Consider the following 24,593-nt stretch of genomic DNA (forward strand, 5'->3'; position numbering starts at 1 on the left):
TAGAAATCCTCCAGAATCCAAGTGAAAGAGAAGGCTCACCTGATGTTCATATTTTATGAACCAGAGACATTTTAATGCTCTATACAAAAACAAAGCTATATATCAAATATCAGAACTCAAAGGCTTAAAAATTAAATCACATGTATTTATACTTAAGAAATCACATTAACTAAAATGGTCACAATTATCCCTGAAATGGAGACAGGCCTGGAGATTCTGGATTGCTTCAGTCAGTTTGGCTCTCAGTCTTCAGAGCATTCTCACCAAACACCTGCATCCTCGTACGGGCCCATCAGTCATGCTCAATCCACAGTTTGTTACTCTAAAAATACTAGTCTACATACAGCTTTGCTTTGTAGTGGGAGGGGACCCAAGTTGCACCCTAAAGAATACTCAGTATAGAGGAAGCACACAGTGAGAATGAAGGGCATTTCAGACAGAAAGGAGAGATTGAACTCTGATATGATAACATATCCAAGAGTGTTTATCCACAGTCATTAATCCACAAGCCCGATTCTGTGAGACAGGATTATTAAGGGGAGGGCGAATTACGAGGACAAACAGGCAATAAAAGAGTAGTGTAGATTAAGCCTGACGGAGAAAGACTTGCAATACTCTCCTACAGGATTTTGGGGTATATCCAGCAGGCAGTGGGGAGTCAAAGGATTATTAACAATGGGATGGGTTTTATAAAGAGATTTAGGGGAAACTTAGGTTAACGTCCAACTTGTTGAGTTAAAGTAGCCGTGAGACATCCACGTGTGTGAGGTTAAGTAGCAAGTGACTAGATGCACAGAGGTCTGAGGGATGGATAAAATAATTAAAAGACAGGGATCAGTCACTCACTCAATGCTCATTGCATGGCTTCTCTGTGTCCTAAGGCACGGATGGAAGCTAGGATGCAGCCATGAATGAGACACACAGCCTCTGCCTCTCGGATCTTAAGACTGAACTGGAGAGAGAGATTAAACAGCTACTAGACAGTCATTTCAATGCTACAGAAGAGAAGCAGAGGGTATCTGAGCACTTAGAAGAAGCTGACCTAGCATGAGGAGCTGTGGAAAGCTTCCCTGTGCAAGTGATGCTTGAACCAAACTCCAAAGGATGGAGAGGACTTACCTATGTGGGGTGGAACACAGGGTTCCAGGTGGAGAAAACAGCAGTTCAAAGGTATGAGGCAGCAAGGAGGAAGCGGGGAAATGGATGGAAGGTGGAACACATGAAGGCATCAAGGGCACAGAGACATCCAGGTAAGACTTGAGAATGGCTTACGGAGTCAAAGAGGAGATCAGACTGACTGCAGAAAACAATCTGGGTAAATAAGGTGAAACAGAGGACAAGACCACACACAGGCAATTCTTGACTAAGTCAAGAAATTGAGGCTTAACACCAGCATCAAGCTGAGAGTGGAGAAGGTAGGGTGTAATCACCAAGAGAAACACAGGATAAAAACAGTACACAAATGGAGCTGGACGTCCATGTTTTGGTAACGGTTCAGGAAAACGTTTTTTTTCAGAAAACAGGGATCTTTAAAAAAAAAAAAGTCAAATTATTTACAAGTATCAAGTAAGCATAGTTAAATCTTAGAAAAATAATATATATGTATATATATATATATACAAAACAAATTGGACAAATACAACCAATGACAAAAATAATGCAAAATGGTAACCACTAGTACAATGCTATAAATGCTCACAGCTCTTTTCAAACTCTACTGTAAAGCAGTCCTTGTTTTTTTAATCTTCCTGATGTCAAAAGTATACAAATTTAGTTAAAGTTGACTCCATTACAAGTGATACTTTTATTGGTTCATTACGAAGATTAAATTCACGGTGCACCACTCTGTTATTCACCTGTAAGATAAAAGCACAAACTGTCCAAAAGAATGTAAAGCCCTCAGCAAAAGCCTCTTAGTAAAGCCCACAGAAGGAGACAGCAGAATTCTGACTGCACCAGGAAAACAATGCAGACACCACCCACCAAGTGCTTGAAGGCATCGAGTGGCTGCGTGCACAGCCCCGGGTTCAAGTCAACTTGCCCCTGGGTAACATCAGGCAAGATAGTAACCTCCTCTGAGCCTTGGTAACTCATGGCATATGAAAGCATTGGATTATGTTTTGTCCAAAGTATCCAATAGCTCTATTAATTCCCGTGCTGCTTGTAACCCTACCATCTGCTGCCTCACTAAGCTCTAAGTGCCTTTAATGCAAAGGTCGCATCATGCTCACTTTTGGACTTTCTTGCCAGTATCTACTTAGCAAGTGCTTTAAAAATGAACAGTGTTGGGACTTCCCTGGCGGTCCAGTGGTTAAGACTCCACGCTTCCACTGCAGGGGTGTGGGTTCCATCCCTGGTCGGTGAATTAAGATCCCACATTTCAAAAAAAAAAAAAGAATGCTGTTCATACCATATGACCCAGCAATTCGACTCCTGAGTACATACCCAAAAAACACAAAAACACTAATTTGAAAAGATACATGCACCCCAATGTTCGTAGCAGCATTATTTACAATTGCCAAGGTATGGAAACAACCTAAGTGTCCATCAACAGATGAATGGTAAAGAAGATGTGATACACACACACACACACACACACACACAATGGAATACTACTCAGCCATAAAAAAGAATGAAGTTCTGCCATTTGCAGCAACATGGATAGACTTGGAGGGTATTATGCTAAGTGAAATAAGTCAGAGAAAGACAAATACTATATGATATCACTTATATTTGGAATCTAAAAAAAACACAACAAACAAGTGAATTAAAAAATAAGGAAGCAGACTCACAGATAAAGCGAACAAACTAGTGGTTACCATGGGGAGAGGGAAGGGTGCAGGGGTAATGTAGGCGTGGGGGGAGAAGGGTTATTATGGGATTATATGAAAACATGTGTGAAACTTTTGAAAATTGTAAAGCACTATAGAATTTAAAGAATCTTTCATTCAGTTAAAAAATATTGGCTTTCAATTTTAAAACAATGAATGCTGTTCAATAGAGACTTAATGAACACCAGTCGGCAAAACAACTTTCACTTAGCATTAACTAAAATGGATTTCTACTTACGGTAGGTTAAATCTGTCTCTATTATTACATTTTATTGAGATGCTGACGAGAAACTATTTTCTTAAAGAGAGAAATTGAGCAATACAAGAGATTTGGAAATATGGTTAGAATGACTGTCAAAATTGTCTATACTCCTCCCATTTAACATTTTTTCCCCCAAGAGCTTACCTTAAAATGAGATGAACACCTCAACATAATAAAGGCCGTATATGACAAACCCACAGCCAACATCATTCTCAATGGTGAAAAACTGAAACCATTTCTTCTAAAATCAGGAAAAAGACAAGGTTGCCCACTCTCACCGCTATTATTCAACATAGTTTTGAAAGTTTGAGCCACAGCAATCAGAGAAGAAAAAGAAATAAAAGGAGTCCAAACTGGAAAAGAAGTAAAACTGTCACTGCTTGCAGATGACATCATATTATACATAGAGAATCCTAAACATGCTACCAGAAAACTACTAGGGCTAATCAGTGAATCTGGTAAAGGAGCAGGATACAAAATTAATGCACAGAAATCTCTGGCATTCCTATACACTAAGGATGAAAAATCTGAAAGAGAAATTAAGGAAACATTCCCATTTACCACTGCAACAAAAAGAATAAAATACCTAGGAATAAACCTACCTAAGGAGACAAAACACCTGTATGCAGAAAACTATAAGACACTGATGAAAGAAATTAAAGACAATACAAACAGATGGAGAGATATACCATGTTCGTAGATTGGAAGAATCAACATTGTGAAAATGACTATACTACCCAAAGCATCTACAGATTCAATGCAATCTCTATCAAACTACCAATGGCATTTTTCACAGAACTAGAACAAAAAATTTCACAATTTGTATGGAAACACAAAAGACTTCAAATAGCCAAAGCAATCTTGAGAAAGAAAAATGGAGTTGGAGGAATCAGGCTCCCTGACTTCAGACTATACTACAAAGCTACAGTAATCAAGACAGTATGGTACTGGCACAAAAATAGAAATATAGATCAATGGAACAGGATAGAAAGCCCAGAGGTAAATTCACGCACATATGGTCACCTTATCTTTGATAAAGGAGGCAAGAATATACAATGGAGAAAAGACAGCCTCTTCAATAAGTGGTGCTGGGAAAACTGGACAGCTACATTTAAAAGAATGAAATTAGAACACTTTCTAACACCATATACAAAAATAAACTCAAAATGGATTAAAGACCTAAAGGTAAGACCAGACACTATAAAACTCTTAGATGAAAACATAGGCAGAACACTCTATGACATAAGTCACAGCAAGGTCATTTCTCACCCACCTCCTAGGGAAATGGAAATAAAAACAAAAATAGGGCTTCCCTGGTGGCACAGTGGTTGAGAGTCCACCTGCCAATGCAGGAGACACGGGTTCGTGCCTGGGTTCAGGAAGATCCCACGTGCCGCGGAGCAGCTAGGCCCGTGAGCCATGGCCGCTGAGCCTGCACGTCTGGAGCCTGTGCTCCACAGCGGGAGAGGCCACAACAGTGATAGGCCTTCGTACCGCAACAACAACAACAACAAAAAATAAATAAATAAATAAATAAACAAATGAGACCTAATGAAACTTAAAATCTTTGGCACAGCAAAGGAAACCGTAAACAAGATGAAAAGACAACCCTCAGATGGGAGAAAATATTTGTAAACGAAGCAACTGACAAAGAATTAATTTCCAAAGTATACAAGCAGCTCATGCAGCTCAATATCAAAAAAATAAACAACCCAATCCAAAAATGGGCATAAGACCTAAATAGACATTTCTCTAAAGAAGACATACAGATTGCCAACAAACACATGAAAGGATGCTCAACATCACTGATCATTAGAGAAATGCAAATCGAAACTACAATGAGGTATCACCTCACAGCGGTCAGAATGGCCATCATCAAAAAGTCTACAAACAATACATGCTGGAGAGGGTGTGGAGAAAAGTGAACCCTCTTGCACTGTTGGTGGGAATGTAAATTGATACAGCCACTACGGAGAACAGCATGGAGGTTCCTTAACAAACTAAAAATAGAACTACCATATGACCCAGCAATCTCACTACAGGGCATATACCCTGAGAAAACCATAATTCAAAAAGGGACATGTACCACAATGTTCACTGAAGCACTATTTACATTAGCCAGGACACGGAAGCAACGTAAGTGTCCATCGACAGATGAATGGATAAAGAAGATGTGGCACATATATACAATGGAGTATTACTCAGTCATAAAAAGAAACGAAATTGAGTTATCTGTAGTAGGTGGATGGACTTAGAGTCTGTCATACAGAGTGAAGTAAGTCAGAAAGAGAAAAACAAATACTGTATGCTAACACATGTATATGGAATCGAAAAAAAAAAAGTTCTCATGAACCTAGGGGCAAGACAGGAATAAAGACGCAGATGAAGAGAATGGACTTGAGGACACGGGGAGGGGTAAGTGTAAGCTGGGACGAAGTGAGAGAGTGGCATGGACATATATACACTACTAAATGTAAACTAGATAGCTAGTGGGAAGCAGCTGCATAGCACAGGGAGATTAGCTCCGTGCTTTGTGACCACCTCGAGGGGTGGGATGGGGAGGGTGGAGGGGAAATGTAAGAGGGAGGGGATATGGGGATATATGTATACATATAGCTGATTCACTTTGTTATACAGCAGAAACTAACACAACATTGTAAAGCAATTATACACAAATAAAGATGTTAAAAAATAAAAATGAGGTGAAAAGAAGTTTTGAAAGCTGTTAAGCATCATATGTAAAGCAGTAAACAATTTTTTAAGAGAAATAAAAATAGCCACCATAACTTGGGGAGATAAGGAGTAAGTAATCCTATATAACTGTGGTTAAGGCATGAGCTCTAGAAGTGCTCTGCCTGGGTTGGAAAGCCAAGGCTGCTTTCCATCTGTAATAGGAGATGGGAATCCCAGTACCTGCCTGAGAGCTGTTGGAAGACTCAATGTATTAATATCTGTGAAGCGCAGGGAACAGCAACTGGAGAGCAAGCAGAACTTCAAAGCTCACCTAAAATCCAACTCACTCACGTGCCAAAGAATAAAGTGTCACTATCAGTTTCCCTTCGCACCTGGCTCGGCCATGACTTCTGCGACAGTCCTCTTAATGCACCATCAGCCTGCTGTTTCCAAACAACTACTCACCATCTCTCACGCTTTCTCAGGCTTAAGTCAATCGTCTCGTGAAAATGTTCTCATCAAGTGCATTAGCTTTAGACAGAATGGAGCACATGTTCACTTGGAATTTACTTACTTTGGTGAAGAAGTCAGCAATGTGCCACTTATTTCCATACTGTTTAAAGACTTCGGTCATTGCTTTGATCATCACAGAGCCGGTGCGGGGGTCCCGTAAAGCCACATGATCTACAAAGGAAAAAAGTCATTTCATCCATTTTCCTCCTCTAACTTACAGCAAACTTGTTCTCTGACCCATAGTTAAAACCTGGAAAATGGCTTTGAATCGAGAATATAGAAACACTTGCATTAAGATACAATCACAGAGAACTCATGTGACCAATAGCACATAACCTCTCAAGAGGACATTCTTTTTATATGCATTTTTAAAATACAACTTTTCAAATATACAAAAAAGTAGAAAGCAAAGTTTAACAACCCCCCATATAATCATCCCTCAGATCCAAGAGTTATCATTTTGTCGTATTTGCTTTATTTATTCCTTTTCTATTTTTTTTATTGCTGACTTTTGCTCTAGCATTTTAAGCTAAATCGCCCTAAATACAACCATATGGAATTTATTTGGTGGTATTCAAGAGTTTACTGAAATTATCTTTATTATTAGGCTGAAAAACTTGAAATATGTCTATATAGTATGGAAATTCAATGGTAATATTAAGATTGCACACTCTCATAGTAAACCTGGGTTGGGACAGAAAAAACATGGAACATCTTTCAACCTCAGGGTAGACAAAAGTTTCTTACAACACAAAAATCATAAGCCACAGAAGAAAAAAAGATGATGAATTGGACTTAAAATCTAAAACTTTTGTTTTTTGGCAGGCGAGAATTCTACCACTGAACCATCAATGCTTATAAAAGTTTTGCTTTTTGAAAGACATCATTAAGAAAATGAAAAGCCAGTCACAGATTGGGAGAAAGCATTTGTAACTCGTACCAGAGAAAGGACTTGTATTCAGAATATATACAGCTTAATAAGAAAACAAACAACCCAATACAACATTGGGCAAAAGAAGATACATGATGGCCAATAGGCACATGAATAGATGGTCAAAAAAATTGAAAGGTGATGGTCATACAAATTGATAAAAAAATATTTTTTTCATTCTTTTTTTTTTTTTGGCTGCGCTGTGCGAGCGTCTCATGGGATCTTAGTTCCCCGACCAGGGATTGAACCCAGGCCCTCGGCAGTGAGAGCACAGAGTCTTAACCACTGGACCGCCAGGGAATTCCCTCATTCTTAAATAACCACAATTACTAATCAGATGTGTGCCCCTTTTGGACACTGCATGACTTCTCAACCTAGGATACCACCATGGTACTTGCTTTTTAGCTCAGCGAACCTCCAAAACCTAGATACCACCAAAATATGATATCAAAAAGAACACAGCACGATCTAATTTTTGGAACCATACCTCACCTGAGCTGGTGGTTCACAGAATTAAGTATAGCTGTGTGACTTCACTGTGGCCCCCTGATCTGGAGACCGCAGCACTAGGGTGTATACCCAGAAGTGAAATTGCTGGGTCGTGGAATAAACAAACTTTCTAGGTATCACACATTGCTCTCCAAAGAGGCATTATAACTTGCTCTCATCAATGGTATATGGAAGTACCCGTTGCCCCCCATCCCCACACATATTTAGTACTGCCTCATCCAATCAGGTATGACCCAAGGGAATTCCCTGGTGGTTCAGTGGTTAGGACTCCGAGCTTCCACTTCAGGGGCCACAAGTTTGATCCCTGGTCGGGGAACTAAGATCCCACATGCCGCGTGGCATGGCCAAAATAAAAAATAAATCAATTGAAAATTTAAAAAAATATTTGCAGCCAATTAAGCTGACTGTGCTCTTTTCCCCATGGGGGCCCGGTGCGCAATGGCTGCAAACAGCAGCCTCCTCAGTAGTGTATGCGGCCTGTTGCCTGTATGGGTTGCCCTAAGGCATCTTGGAGACAGCCCTTTCCAGTGGACATTAATGACTGGCATGCTGCCCCCAATCCAGGCTCCTGACGGGTACGCGCAGTGCCTTTAGAAAGCCCCAGGGTGCAGAGGCCAGGGTCCACATTGGCCAAGTCACAATGTCCATCCGCACCAAGCTGCAGAACAAGGAGCATGTGATCGAGACCCTCCGAAGGGCCAAGGTCAAGTTCCCTGGCTGCCAGAAGATCCACATCTCCAAGAAGTGGGGATTTACTAAGTTTAATGCAGACGAATTTGAAAACATGGTGGCAGAAAAGCGGCTCGTCCCGGATGGCTGTGGGGTCATATACATCCCTAACTGCGGCCCTCTGGACAAATGGCGGGCCCTGCACTCACGAGAGCCTTGGTGCTGTCCCCCCCTTACTCATGCCCACCATTAAATCCTACTTTCCTGTCAAAAAAAAAAAAAAATTAAAAGAACTGGGATCATGCAAAAAAAAAATGGGTGATCCAAAAGATTAATTTTATCACATATTCCAAGTTTTCCACTTTGGGCACTTTGGGTACTTTAAATATCCCTCCAGGTATAAATCTTAATTCTTGATTAAAGCAAAAGTTTAATACTATTTTCGGCTGATAGGAATGAATGGAAATCCCCAAGGCATGCCATTCCTCCAAACAAGGAAGCTGAAACTTGAGCTAGAAGCAGAAAGCAAAAGGGAAAACCAGAGTTGCGTTTGTGTCTAAGGGTAAATGTCAAGTCTGGAAGGTGTACCTGGGAGATAGGGAGATGAATTTAAGATCCTGCATTAACCATGTGACCCTGAGCAGAGCTACAGAGGTCCACGTGTGGGTGGTAATCCTCTCTAAAGGAAAGCATAACTGAATTATGCCCCCAGGAGTATCACAGATTAAGATTCAATAAATGAGCTAAGAGTTCAGACACACAGAGAAACAAACCCCCATGAGTGACAGGCAACAGAACGACCACAAGAGTGATCCCCAAAGACTTTAGATATTGAAAGTATAAGGTAAAAAATATAAAATAACTGTGCATGAAATGTTTAAAGAAATAAATGATGGAATCACAAGGAAGAACAAGCAAAGACACTGTTACATCATCGGCCAGATTTGGGTGTAAAGTGAACTTACCACCTATAAATCTTCCTTAAATGAATTTCTAAAGGATATACTTCATGAAGAAAGAAAATGGTCTGAGATTCAGGACAGATAGAGAAGAAAATGGTAAACACATGCATAAATATAAACAAACATACACTGTATAAAATATTACAAAAGTGTTCTAACTTGTGGGGTTTTAAAAAAGGAATAGGCATTACCTAACATAGTGCTTGTCACCCTAGAACATGCCAACCTATCTGATGAAAATGTGTTGGGTTAATGTCCTAATTTAGAAGAAAATTAGGGTGGAAGGAGAAGGAGTGTAAGAATACATAAATAATTTCATATAAATAAAGATACAAAAAATAAAAGTTAGAAGTAAATGTTGAACAATAGCACTTAAGTGTGGAAGGTGATGAGAATTAGTGTTCTAAGGTTCTGTGTATCATCAGGGAGTAAAAATAAGCTTACTTACTTATAACATTTCACAGGGAACCAGGAGAAGAAGAGATGCGAAACACATATCTTCCAAGTCAGTAGAGGGATAAAATGTAAGAATAACAAACTAAACTCACAATCAATCAAAAACAAGAACAATAAAACTACCATAATATTGTACACACCAACTATACTTCAATTTTTTTAAAAAAAGAGCAATAAAGGAGGGGAGAAAAGCAAATAAAAGTAAATAGCACAAAGTAAAATGGTAAAAATGTAAATATATCAATAGTCACAATAAAGATACATTGTCCTAACTCACCAGTAAGAAGATTGATATTAGACTGGATTAAAAAACAAAATCCAGTTATATTCTGTTTAAAGGACCACCTAAAACATAAGGCCCAGAAAGGTTAATAGAAAAAGGTCTGAAGGAGATATACCAGGCAAATATGGGCCAAAAGAATACTGGGGTATCTATATTAATATCAGAGAAAAACTAATACCAAAAAAAGCACTATTTGGGATAGTAGGTTCACTAAACAATGATTGAAATATTTATTTCACCACAAAGTGTAACAATTCTAAAATCATATGCCTCTACTAAAGTTGCCTCAAAATACATAAAGAAAAGAAAAATAGATAATAGAACTACAGAAGAAACTGACATATCCACCAGGATAACATGACATAGTAACACATTATCTCAGTTATTGGCAGGTCAAGCAGACAAATTACTAAATATGTCTGCTTGACCTTTAGTAGAGACTTGGAACAACACAACTGAGCTCAATTAATAGAAATATATAGAACCTTGTATTCAAGAAGTGAACACATATTCTTAAGCACATATAGAATATTCATGATAGATCAATAGCCATTAAAAAATGTACTACAGGGCTTCCCTGGTGGCGCAGTGGTTGAGAGTCCGCTTGCCAATGCAAGGGACATGGGTTCGTGCCCCAGTCCGGGAGGATCCCACATGCCGCGGAGCGGCTGGGCCCGTGAGCCATGGCCGCTGGGCCTGCGCGTCCAGAGCCTATGCTCCGCAACGGGAGAGGCCACAACAGTGAGAGGCCCGCGTATCGCAAAAAAAAATTTACTACAGATCAAGACATAAATCAAGTCTCAACCGATTTCAGATTGGTATAGTTGATATTCTTTCTCAAGAATAAACTAGACATCAATAATAAAAGGATAAATAATAATAATAATAAAAGGATAAATTTTAAAATTTCAATACCAGAAAAATTTAGAGGCATATTTCTAAATAACTAATGGGTATCTTGGAACTGAAGGATAAAAATGTTACATATTAAAATATAAAAGATACAGTGAAAGCAGTAATTAGAGGGGAATTATAGGTTTAAAAATGCTTATTTTTTTTTAAAAGGTAGAAAATAATGACCCAAGTACCTAACTGAAAAAGCTGGGAAATTAAGAGTAGAATAAACCCTTAAAAAATGGAGAAAAATGGAAATATGAGGCAAATGAATGAAATCAAAAACAAACATAATAATAGAGGATTAACAAAACTAAAAATGGGTTCTTAACTAAATAAATAAACCACTGGCAAGACTGATCAAGAAAAACAAGAAAGCCAGAAATATTAGAGGTAAAGAGGGGAACATAACTACAGATAGAGAGCCCACGTGATTAAAGATACAAGAAACCCTACAACAAGAAATAAGAAAATAAACTTGGGCTTCCCTGGTGGCGCAGTGGTTGAGAATCTGCCTGCCAATGCAGAGGACACGGGTTCGAGCCCTGGTCTGGGAAGGTCCCACATGCCGTGGAACAGCTAGGCCTATGAGCCACACTACTGAGCCTGCGCGTCTGGAGCTTGTGCTCCGCAACAAGAGAGGTCGCGACAGTGAGAGGCCCGCGCACCACGATGAGATGAAGAGTGGCCCCTGCTCTCCGCAACTAGAGAAAGCCCTCACACAGCAACGAAGGCCCAACACAGTCAAAAGTAAATAAATAAAATTAAAAAAAAAAAGAAAAGAAACTTGCTTTTCTCCCGTTGAGAAGCCAGTTTTCCCATCACTTATTAAACGGTCCATCCTTTCACCATTGATTAGCAATGGCTTCTTTGTCATGTGTCTCATTTCCCTATATATTTGGGTCTACCTCTACATTCTTTATTCTATCCCAATGATCTGTTTGTCTATGTACCGGCTGATAGAGTTTTTGTTATTGCTTTCTACTAAGTATTCATATCTTAGGTGACACATTTTCTCAAATATCTGCATAGCTCACACTCTCATGGCCTTCAATTCTACACAATAATCACCTTCTCAGTGGAAACATCTCTACACATCTCTTTTTAAAACCACAGTCCCGGGACTTCCCTCGTGGCGCAGTGGTTAAGAATCCACCTGCCAATGCAGGAGACATGGGTTAGATCCCTGGTCCAGGAAGATCCCACCTGCCTCAGAGCAACTAAGCCCGTGCGCGTGCACCACAACTACTGAGCCTGAGCTCCAGAGCCCGTGAGCCACAACTACTGGAGCCTGCACACCCTAGAGCCAGTGCTCCACAAGTGAAGCCACAGCAATAAGAAGCCCACGCACCGCAACAGAGTAGCCCCTGCTTGCCACAACTAGAGAAAGCCTGTGCTTAGCAACGAAGATCCAATGCAGCCAAAAAAAAAACAAACAAAAAAATTATAATCTCCACTTCTACCCCTCAATACTCTCTCTCCCCGGTTCCTGCATTACTTTTCTCCATAGCACTTATCACCATCTAACATTTTATTTGGTAAACTTTTCACTGAAGGGTAACCATCATACAGAAAAGTATGCAAAGCATATGGGTATATAATAGCTCAATAAATTTTCATAAAATGAACACACCCCCATACCTGGCACCCTCATCAAGAAACACGATGATACCAGTACTCCAGAAGTCCCCTCTTGCTGCTCTGGTCATAACCACTCCAAACACTGTGCACCCTGAGGACAAGCAGCACCCGGACTTCTACCGTCCACCATAGATTAGTTTTGCCTGTTTTTGAACTTCATAGACATGGAATCATAAAGCAACCCAGGATCTGTTTTCTGTATGTGCTTACTGTCGTCTCCTCCCCTAGAACATAAGCTCCATGGAGGCAGAGATTTTTAGTTCTTGTGCTCAATACTGAATCTCTAGTGCTCAACAGAAATAGCCAGCATATAGTCATGAAATTCATTCATTCAGCAAAGTTGGAGCTCAAGATTCCTCGTCTTGACCCTTAACTGTTCCATAATAATTTTGTGATTAGTTTGTCAAATTCCATGAAAAAACACGTAGAATTCAATTTACAAACTCATTTGGGGAAAAAAAGGTCATCTCCATGGTACTGAAAATCTCAACCATGAGCATGGTATTTCCCACCATTGATTCAGGTCTTTCTTTATGCCTTTCCGGAATGTTCTCTCATTTTCTCTAATAAAGTTCTTGCTCATCTTTTGTTAGTCATTCCTAGACATCATTCACTAAAGCAAGAAAAAATAACATGGTATCTTTTTTCTTTTCTATTATATGTTTAAGTGATTACTGCTAGATATTCAAAACTATTGATTTCTACAATATTGATCCTTACATCTTTTCTTATCTTAATGAATTAGCTAGGACTACCCATGCCATGTCAAACAGTAGGAGTGAGAGTGGGCATGCTTGTCTTACATCTAACTTTTTAAAAAATTTACAGCTTTATTAAAGTATGATTGATCATTGACAAGCATCTGCATATATATTTTTTTTTGGCAGCACCACGCGGCATGTGGGATCTCAGTTCCCTGACCAGGGATTGAACCCATGACCCCTGCATTGGAAGCATGGATTCTTAACCACTGGACCACCAAGGAAGTCCTGCACATATTTTAAGCAAACAATTTAATACGTTTTGACATATCTATACTTCCGTGAAACCATCACAACCAAGATAATGAATCCAGTCAGCCCCCTCCAATGTCCTCATGCCGCTCTGTAATCCTTCCTTCCCTCTCCACTCCCATCTCCAAACACAACTGATTTGCTCTCTTATAGACTGGTTTGCATTTTCTAGAATTTTATATGCATGGAACCACACAGTATCTGCTTTATTCTGTCTCACTTCTGTCAGTCAGCAGGATTATTCTGAGCTTCATCTATGCTGTAGCATGCATCAGGAGCTCATTTCTTTTATTGCTGAGTAGTATTCCATGTATGATATACCACGATTTGTTTATTCTTTCACCTGTTGATCATTTGGGTTGTTTCCAGTCTTTGACTATTTCAAATAAACCTGCTTGCACTTGCTGTTACAAGTGTCTATCAGGACATATGCTTGCTTTCTTTTTTTTTTAATACTTATTTATTTATTATATATTTATTTATTTTTGGCTGTGCCAGGTCTCAGTTTTGGCACTCAGGATCTTTGTTGCAGCATGCAGGCTTCTTAGTTGCAGCATGCACGCAGGATCTCGTTCCCCGACTAGGGATCGAACCCGGGCCCCCTGCATTGGGAGCACGGAGTCTTAACTGCTGGACCACCAGGGAAGTCCCAGGACATATGCTTTCATCTCTCTTGGATGAATAAAGTTACATCTAACTTTAATGGGTATATTTTCATTTTATATTATTGTCCTTAGTTTCCTCTGCTTCCATTTCTTCCCTAACATTTTATCTTGAATTGCATATATATATATATATATATATATACACACACACACACACACATACGTGTGTATATGTGTATATACACACACATAAGCTATTTTAATCCTTTTTGGAGAAAGTCAAGATAAAAACAGCTAAATAAATGCCCTTGACCATTTATTCCTATCTTCTCTACATTTTCCTATTTCCCTTTCACAACTGAATCAAGTTCACCCCTTCAGCACACAAGATTCTTTTGGATTTTAACCTATTAATATTAATAGTATAGTAATAATAAGGATAATAACGTAATCAGCATAATATATTAGTAATAATATTAATTTCTTTTTTACCTTATTATGCCAGTTATTATGATAAGCACAATACCTGCACTACATAATTTAATTTATATAACATCCCAATGACACAAGTATATTTTATCATTCTTCTTTTGCATAAAGAAACTGACATATCTAGAGGCTAAGAAATATTGAAAGTCTCAAAGACAGCAAGTGGCAGAGCTGGCTTTGGACCAAGATCTTTTTCACATGAGAGCCGATGATCTTATTTACTATGTGATACTTTGCTAAAAGGATGGCATCTTCCTGGAAGAGATGAACAGTCAGATGCAAACTTGCCATCTCTGAAAGTGGAACAGTTGAAGATGGATAGGTTAATGAAAATTTCTCCTTATGTACATCAATCTGTAAAGCACAGATAATATTTTTAAAAAAGATTTTCAGTAATTCCCTGGCAGTATAGTGGTTAGGACTCAGCACTCTCACTGCCGAGGACCCAGGTTCAATCCCTAGTCAGGGAACTAAGATCCCATGAGCCACGTGGCACAGCTAAAAAAAAAATAAAAAGATTTTCAAAATCATTAGGAATAAGCTAAACCCTCTGGACGAATGTGTATCTCACTGTCATCAAGCCTCACTGTCTTACCTGCCTGGGTGGGATAGATGATGAAATAATCACTGAATGTAGGCAGCCTCTTCTTCTCTGATCTATCATCCGAGTCCATGGGTTCATCATCCGTTTCAACACCACTGTCTCTTCTCTCTATTTTTTGAGGAATGAAAATGCAAACTATGATAATACACCATTGACACCAGTAATCTTTTTTTTTTTTTTGACACCAGTAATCTTTAATAAAAGTCACAACAAGCTTGTATCTCCATAAGAGAGAGAAATATCCACCAAAGTTAACATAAATCAGATATTAGTCCCACAAGCCACCTGGAATCACATGAACGGTGGGACATCCCCTGGAAATTGCCCACCTCTCTCCCAGAATTTGAGTTTCCCCAACCCACCTCATGAATTTAAAGACTTAGACCCTTCCTCAGCCTAAATTAACTATCCTATCCCAGGAAAGCTTTCCCTTCATTCTTTCCTCCCAGCTCAAAGTCCCTACTATACTACGTAACTAAAGTTACATCAGCTAAGCGTCCGCTAATGTAAACTAATTTTTTAAAACTCAGTTTTCTTTCCTCAATCATCAATATGAGAATTTCCTAAAAACAGAACTATTACAAAGAGGTCTCCACTTACCTCCTCTGCAGGCCTGGATTATAAAGATTTTTGGTTTCTCTTGAAGTGCTGGACAATTTTTATTGTTAAACATTTCAAAAATGCCTTCCAGGCTGACTTTTTCACCATCTGTCATTTTGATAAAGCCTTCTTCTCCGTGGGACATAAGAGCAACAAGGCAACAGCCAATGTCATCTTTAATTTCATTTAGTCCATCTCGAAATGATGTTATCTTTCCAAGTAACTCCTGTAAAATAGGAAAACATATTAAAAAGAACTGCAAGTAGGAAAACCCAGAAATCCCAGAGATGGCTCCTTTACAAGGTGATCCAATGAGACGACAAATATGAAAATACCTGCATCTCTAACAGAGTCAGTATAACTTGTCAATTCCCTTTTGGTTGCTTTCGGAATTCATATGATTTCTTCTTGTACCACTGGTGGTTCTTGTTTGACAAAATTAGGGTATTTCTGATTCTCTACCACAAAATATAACAGAATTATAGCTCCCCAAAGGGTTAATGTATTTCAATGCTATATTATTAACTTACTTTAATATATAAAATTATCTTATAAAATTAATACCCTCAATAAGCTAGAAATGGAAGGGAATGGAGGAGTCTACCCAATCATATCTACTTGCCAGAATCTATCAGAAGACGTCATCAGAATCAATCCCACTAAAAAGAGAAGACAGGAATGGCTGTTCTCACTAGCCTCATACATGTTGTAACAAAGATCCTAGCCATTTCAATAAAGTAAAGTAAAAAATTAGATGAAGTTTAAACATTGGAAACAAACTCATTACTTACAGATAATATGACTATCTAGAAATATAATCAACTAAAAACTTCTAGAACTAGAGATCAGCCAGTTGACCAGATACAAAGTTAATTTACCAAGATCTATAGCTCCCCAATTACCCAGGAATAATAATTTAAACCGCATAATGGAAAAGGGATCCATTCATGGTCATAAAAAAAGTAAAACAATACGTAGGAATAAACCTAACAAGAAATGCACATTGCCTAAGTGAAGAAAATTATTTAAAAAAAAACTTTAGTGAAGAGGCAACATAAACTATGACATACCGATGTTTCTGAGATGACTCAATACTATTAATTTGCCAGTCAACTCTAAATTAATCTCAATTCAATGTCATGTCAATTAAAATCTCAAAGGATTTCTGTGAAACTTAACCAGATGGTTCTCAAGGTCACAGAGAACAGATGCTCAGGAACAGCAAAGTGCTCAAGAATAGCAAAGAACATTCAGAAGTTTAAAAAAAAAAAAAAAAGCAAAAAAACCATAAAAAACAATGAATCCCCATAGGATAGGTCCTATCAGACATCCAAAGGTACTATAAAATCATGGTGAACAAAACACTGATATACCAGCTTAAGAATAAACAAATGTATGAATAGAATACTTTAGAATATAGAAATGGATCCAAATATATATATATATAGGGATTTAGTTTATGATAAGAATGGAATTCAAATATGTCGGGAAAGGATGTATCATCAACAAAATGAGATGACTGGCTTGGAAATAAAGTTAGACCTCCCACCTCACTGTTCCCAAAAACATAATTCCAGTGAGTAGGCTAACCTTAAACTATAAAAATGTTACAGAAAAATAATTTTCAAAAATTTTATGTTGGGAAATCATGGGGTTTAATCAAGACATAAAAGCCAAGAAGGCAACAAACAGAAAGGCTGACAAGTTTACTCACAAAAACTAAGACTTCCAGGGGAGTTCCCTCGTGGTCTAGTGGTTAGGATTTGGCGCTTTCATTGCTGTGGCCTGGGTTCCATCCCTGGTCAGGGAACTGAGATCCCACAAGCCGCATGGTGCGGCCAAAATAAATAATTTAATAAATAAATAAAAAAGACTTGCAATGCCACGGAGCAACTAAGCCCACGCGCCGCAACTACTGAGCCCACGCGCCACAACTACTGAAGCCTACGTGCTCTAGGGCCTGTGCTTTGCAACAAGAGAAGCCACCGTGATGAGAAGCACGTGCACTGCAACGAAGAGTAGCCCCCGCTTGCCACAACTAGAGAAAGCCCATGCGCAGCAACGAAGACCTAACACAGCTAAAAATAAATAAATTTAAAAAAAAATAAAAAAGACTTCCATTTGACTTAAGATAACAAAAAGTCAAAAGGCAAGTAACAAGGCAGGAGAAAAATATTTGCACTCTATTTTGTCTAAAATTCAGGAAAAAGAACTACAGAATAAGAAAAATAAAATCCAGTGTGGTCCAGTGGTTAGGACTCCATGCTCTCAATGCAGGGCCCGGGTTCGACTGCTGATCGGGGAACTAAGATCCTGCAAGCCACATGGCACAGACAAAACAAAAAGGAAAAAGAAAATCCAGTAAGAAAAAGGGCAAACAGGTAATTCAAATAATTCACAGAAGGAAAAAAATGGCCAGAAGATGTTCAACCAAACTAATAATCAGGAAAATGAAACAGTGAAATAATTTTACCAGTAAAGTTGCTAAATATTTACAAATAAATGTTGACAAGATGTAGAGAAAGAGGCCACTTCTGGACCTTTGGGAGAATAAACCAGAAGAACACTGGCAATTATCTGTAATCTGAATGGAAAGGACTGGATTAAAAAAATCACATAATATTGGAAGAGATTCTGGTACAATCCTTGGGAAACACGAAGGAGTCTGTTTTTAGCTTTGAAATAATAAAATCAAAATTTATTGAGCACTTACTATAAGCCAGCTACTATTCTGAGAACTTTTACATAACGCAGCTCATTTCATCCTCACCATAGCCTTACAAGATAAATTACTATCACCCCCCCCACCATTTTAGAGATAAGAAAGTAGTCAATTAATTTAAGACAGAATTTCTAGAACTCTTGCACTATTATTTTGTGTCAGGTAATCTTTGCCTTGGGGGCCGTCCTGTGCACTGTAGGGTGTTCAGTAGCATCCTGGCTCTACCTCAGCAACTACACAAGATGCCAATAGCACCCTCCAGTTGTGACAACCAAAAATGTCTCCAGACATTGTCAAATGTCCTCTGGGGGGACAAAAATCACCCTCAGTTGAGAACCAGATTTAAGGTAACAACTAGTAAGAGACGAGATTCCACCGGTCAGTGTGTGCTGCTTTCCTAGCCCTTCTGCTATGCTGTTCCTTGATATTCACTAGCAGTGCCTCCTGGGGTCTATGAAGGACTTTCCTCTGTTATTATCCCCAAACATGAGCAGGGCTAGGCCAGGACTCAGCTGGGGTCAGAGAAGTCAAAATGCAGTTCCCACCCACCACCACCACCACTCTTCCACCTCATTTTCTTGTGTCCTCGAGTTAAATCACAATGCAATTCTGCCCAGGGCTCTCAGCAACTCCTCTCCCCACCCCTCCCATGGTTCTAAGCAAGTCCCACCAGGATCTTCCAAAGCCCCTGGGCTCCAGTGCTGCTGGGATTCCTCTGGCCTGGCTGCTTGATGACCTCTCAAAGCTGTCCCCTTGGTCTTCCTGTTCCCAAATGCTCTGGACCTTGCCTACTCTGGACTCACAGCATGTCCTTGGGCCTCCTTGCCCAACTCACTTTTACACCTTCTTGGATTCCCTTCCCTCTTCAAATGCAGGGACCCAAGAGGTCCCTGCTTGACTAGAAGTGAAGCTGGAGTATCATCACACACTTAACATGACAAAAGCATCTGTATCCAACAGGTAAGCTGGGTAAGAATTTCATCAGGACATACACATCCATTGCTCAGCAGGCCCTGGTTCTAACCAGGTAATAAAACCCAATTTTTTTAAAAAGGAAGGAAAATTATAATATCCAAGCTACAATTTTTCTTCTTCTTTTCATTTTTTTTTTGGCTGTGCCGCAAGGCATGTGGGATCTTTGTTTCCCAACCAGAGATCAAACCTGCGCCCCTTCAGTGGAGGCACGGAGTCTTAATCACTGGACCGCCAGGGAAGTCCCGAGCCACAAATTTTCATTTTTGTTTTTAACTTGGTACCATTTTGTCGGGATCGATGCACAACGTATTTTCGAACTGGCACTGGCCAAGCCAGTCCTGCATCAGTAGGACATCCTGGTGAGCGCCCAGCCTGTCTCTCGTCACACACATGAGGAAGGCCTTCCGCCTGCCACTCAGGTCATAACGGTCCTGTTTTCAAGGAAAGCCAAGAAACAATATTTAAACCAAACCAAATCCAAATACACCTTATATGTGAAATGAGTTTCTTCTGGAGTTAATGATGACGTTTCCCAGCTCAGAGCAGGGGCACAACACTGATTTCCTCTCTCATCATGACTTCATTTATAATTTTTTCAAATACCTTTCTCAAACTAGGACGAATAGGCCAATCTCATTTTTAAATTCCTATACATAGCCAGAACTGCCCGTTTAAGGAAAATGGTAAATGACAACACAGGGCTGCAGTTATCAAAATCCAGAATGTGGGACATTCTACAGGACAAATAACCTGGTTTCGTCAACAAACAAGAGAAGAGGTCAAAGGGAGAGGTATCATAAATTAAGCCTCTTAAGAGACAAACCATCAAGTGTAACTGTGTAGACCTTGCGTGAGTCGGACCCTGACTCAATCCAACTGTAAAAGGCATAAGAGCCAGCCAAGGACATCTGAAGGCTGACTGCCAATGAGGAATTTGTTTCTAGGTAGAATAATGGTATCATGGCTATGTTTGGAAAAAGTCTTTCTCAGAAATATATACTCAAGTATTGTATGTATGAAAGTGATATGGTAGCTGGGGAATTTGCTTCAAAATAATGGAGGGGGGGCGGGGGGAGGAGCAGATGAAACAAGATTGGCCACGTTGCTAATTGTTGAATCAGGGCAAAGAGTTGGTTGGGCTGGAGTCTGGAGATGCATTTTTCTCTTCTCTCTACTTTAACTTATGTTTTAAATGTCCTTAATAAAACAAGCAAAAAAAGGCCGGAAGCCAGCAATTTATGTAGTTTCGAGAGGCCACACAGCCTGCAATGCCTTCGTCTGTAAAATGCAGATACTAACAGTGCTTACCTCATTTGGTTAATGCGTGCAAAGTGGTTTTACCTGGCTAATGTTTTGCTTTTCCTATTTATAACGGAAAGCAGGAAGATCTGACCGCTTGAGACAATGACACAGATACCCACCTCCAATCCAACAGAAGCAGCACAAAAAAATGTTCAAATGGTGACTAAATACTATCTTAAAGAGTCCAGATATTTACCAATTCACCTTCCACACAGTCATAGCTTCTCTTTGGAATCTTTCGTGGAATCACTGAATGAATTTTCATGAAAAGACAAAACAGAAAAGAACATATTTTTTCTTTTTCCTCTTCTTAATCATGATCTGCTGTCATTCCTGTTAACAGGAAGCACCTCCCAAGGAAATCAGTTGCCTCTTATGTTTTAAAACAGGTTTCTAGGATTCTGAAAACCCTCTCCCAAACTCATAAGGATGAAAACTTAACAGAACTCCCTTAGGCCCCAGTCAGATTCAGGGGCAGGGAGAGCCAGGCCAGAGATGAAAAGGAGAAGCACCAATGAACATTAGTGTATATGCACCTCCAGAAAAGGAGACCAAGACATCAATAAAGAGAAAAATGAAGTTAAAGGAACTAGACCCTATTTAATTTTTTAATTAAACAAACTCTTAGCATTCAATTCAAATATTTTTGGAGTGCCTACAGTGTGTAGTCATGATACCGGGTAGTTTGGTTGATTCTGAAAAACAAAAAAGCCCAGTTTACCAACTGCAAGAGACTCACAGTTTAAAGGGGTGATAACAAAAGTGTGATACATTAACCACTAAGCCTGGAGAGACATTATGATAAGTGCTGTGCAGATGCAGTCAAGGGAGAATCAAACGCTTCGTGAGGCCAGTATTCTGCCTACAGGCCATGTTTTGAGGTCGTTTACAGTTGTCACCCATTAGGAATCTAAAAGTCAGCAAAGCAACATACCTCAAAACTCAACCAGATCTTTATTGGCATATAATTGCTTTATAATGTTGTGTTCATTTCTGCTGTATAACAAAGTGAATCAGCTATATGTATACATATATCCCCTCCCTCTTGCGTCTCCCTCCCACCCTCCCTATCCCACCCCTCTAGGTGGTCACAAATCCCCAAGCTGATCTCCCTGTGCGATGCAGCTGCTTCCCACTAGCTATCTATTTTACGTTTGGTAGTGTATATGTGTCAATGCTACTCTCTCACTTCGTCCCAGCTTACCCTTCCCCTCCGCGTGATTTTTCTCAAATTTTTGGAGAGCTATTAGCCAGGAATTTGGTGTAATGACTCATTACGTTATTCCTTAAAAAATGTTAAATGTGTGTGTAGAGTTAAGTAGCGGTCGTACTTTTGATTTAATAAAAAGTTAAAAAAACCAAAAACTCAACCAGATCATAAGCATGCGATGGCAGAGACCAGCAACAGTATATTTTAGTGTCTACCTCAGTGTGCCCAGTAGAAGTGCTTTCTCTTTCTTTCTCATTCTCTCTTTCTCTATGTACACAAACTCGCTCACATATTATACACACATACATTTATTAAACTTACGAGGGGAAACCCTAACCGCCCCCAACTTGTTACATTTCTTGATCTTAAGCCACATCTTCCCAGATTTATGGCAAATGTTCTAATGGTGGATTCCAACACGGGGTTTCTCACTGCATCATCTAAAAACCTCCTCCATCATAATCACTTGGAGGTAATTGTTAAAAATGCATCTCAGGCCTGCTGAGTCAATCTGATTTCTCAACCCACCCCAGAATGAACTGGTAGACCCTGATGGCTACTCTTGGACTGGTCACTTCGATTCCGTGCCTGGGAACTGTCTCTCTCCTGCCTTCTTATCCCCCGGTTCCCACTTCCCGCCGCGCGTTCACTGGTCCCTCGACCCCCGCATCCTCCTTGCTCCACTTCCCCCACCCCACCCTACTGAAGCTCGGTCCACCGCCGCTCACCTGTGCCCCAGGCCTAACCCGGCGCTCACCTAGGACACCCCCTCCCTGCCAGTCCCCCTTCCCTCCAGTCAGTAGCCCCTCCCCCTGCCCAGGAATCCCGGTCAGTCCTCCCTCCGCCAATCCGGGAATCCCCGGGCGGTAGGGCCAAACCCAGCGGTCACCAAGCACCCCCTCCGGTCCCCCCAACCCTGGGAATCTCCGCGCGCTCACCCGGGCCGTCAGCGGCGGCGCTCTGCCAGCGCGGCAGCAGGTCAGCGCGGGGCAGCTGCTCCAGCACCTGGACGAGGACGCGCTTGGCGGCGGCCGGTGGGTAGTACTGCTTGGCGAGGAGCCTGGCCAGCCCCGACGGGCTGCGGCCCTCCAGCTCCAGCTTCACCTGGCTCACGCGCGGCTCCACCTTCTTGAGGTGGTCGCGGAAGCTGCGCAGCTCCTGCGAGGACAGAAGGTCCAGGGTCTCCTGCAAGCGGCTCTGCAGCTCCTCCATGGCCGGCGGGATCTTCGGAGACCCCGAGCGCCCGCCGATTCCCGAGCTCCCCTCCATTGTCACCCAATGATGCTGAAGCGACCGGGCGGGAGGGACCAATCTGAGCCCGGCGCGCCTCACACGCCTCCCGCTTCTCCTCTTTGTTTTGAAAACTGGAGGCGTTTCCGCTCGTCCTCTTAAGCCCGGAGATCTCTGGACGCCGTCTGCCTGCAAGGTCCCGCCTTCCGTCCTCTCGGGCCCGAGGTCCGCCCCCGCCCCGGAGCCACGCCCCGCACCCTGGAGGCCCCGCTCCGCCCACAAGAGCTCCTTCTTTAACCCTTGGAGCCTGGGTTAGCAGAGCCGAGTGGTGCCCGCCCTGCCGGTCTACTCCGAGGTGCTCTGCGTTGGCACGCGTTACGATCACCAGGAGGACTTCTGAAACTACTCATGCCCAGGTCACAACCTGAACTGATTACACTAGAACGTCTGGGTGGCCGACCAAGGCATCAGTGGTTTTTAAAGCTCCCTGATGATTCCAGTGTGCAGCCAAGTTTGAGAACCACTGACCTTAGAGTGTTTACCAGCTACCTAAGCCAGTAGTTCCCAAGGAGCAGGGAAGAACTTGGAAGGTGAAAGAACACCTAGATTATGGCATTGAGCCAGTTTTTTTTACAGAGGACATGGTGACAAAAGCTGATATTTGAGAATTTGAAGGCAGCAAGGAGGTGGAAGTGCACACTGCTCAGCCTGGAGGCGTGGAAGGAGCACTGCTTTGGAGAGCAGATCTCAGCTTTGCAACCCCCCAGAGTCCTATTGCTAGGCTCCCTGACTTGATTGGGCCCTCAGGAAGTGATGACTCACTTTAACCGTGGTTTGCCTGAAAATTACTTACCCTTTCCAACAGCTGGTGAAAGAATCTTAGGACTTGTTTGAATCCTGATGCAAATAAACCAACTGTAAACAATAATTTTTGAGACAATCAGGGAAACATGAATATGGACTGGGTATTGGCTGATAAGCAAAAAAAAATGTTAACTTTTTTTCAAGTAGGATAATAACGTTGTAGTTACCTAAGAAAAATGCCCATAATTTTTAGATATGCATATAGAAATGTGGAAGGGTGAAATGGTATGATGTGTGGGATCTGCTTTTAAAAGCTTCAGTTAAGGAAAGAAAAAAGGAGGTGGGGGAGAGGGGAAAGACAAGCAAAAGTGGCTAAATCCTGATAATTGTTCCATTTGAGTGATGTGAATGAAG

The 24,593-nt window shown here is 40.7% G+C and overlaps 1 protein-coding gene across 1 annotated transcript; it reads right to left on the bottom strand.

Annotated features, from left to right (window-relative positions):
- Positions 1 to 98: 98 nt before the first annotated feature.
- Positions 99 to 23,414, bottom strand: CASP14 (caspase 14; the record flags this gene model as incomplete). Its single annotated transcript, XM_082663513.1, has 7 exons — positions 99 to 1,856; positions 6,341 to 6,450; positions 15,328 to 15,444; positions 15,937 to 16,162; positions 19,915 to 20,064; positions 21,132 to 21,184; positions 23,084 to 23,414. 7 exons carry the CDS (start codon positions 23,412 to 23,414, stop codon positions 1,755 to 1,757), a joined length of 1,089 nt encoding a protein of 362 aa, XP_082519639.1. The 3' UTR covers positions 99 to 1,754.
- Positions 23,415 to 24,593: the final 1,179 nt, after the last annotated feature.

Source organism: Grampus griseus (genome assembly GCF_964374135.1).
Source record: "Grampus griseus genome assembly, chromosome: 10".
In the NCBI taxonomy this organism is placed as follows: Eukaryota; Metazoa; Chordata; class Mammalia; order Artiodactyla; family Delphinidae; genus Grampus; species Grampus griseus.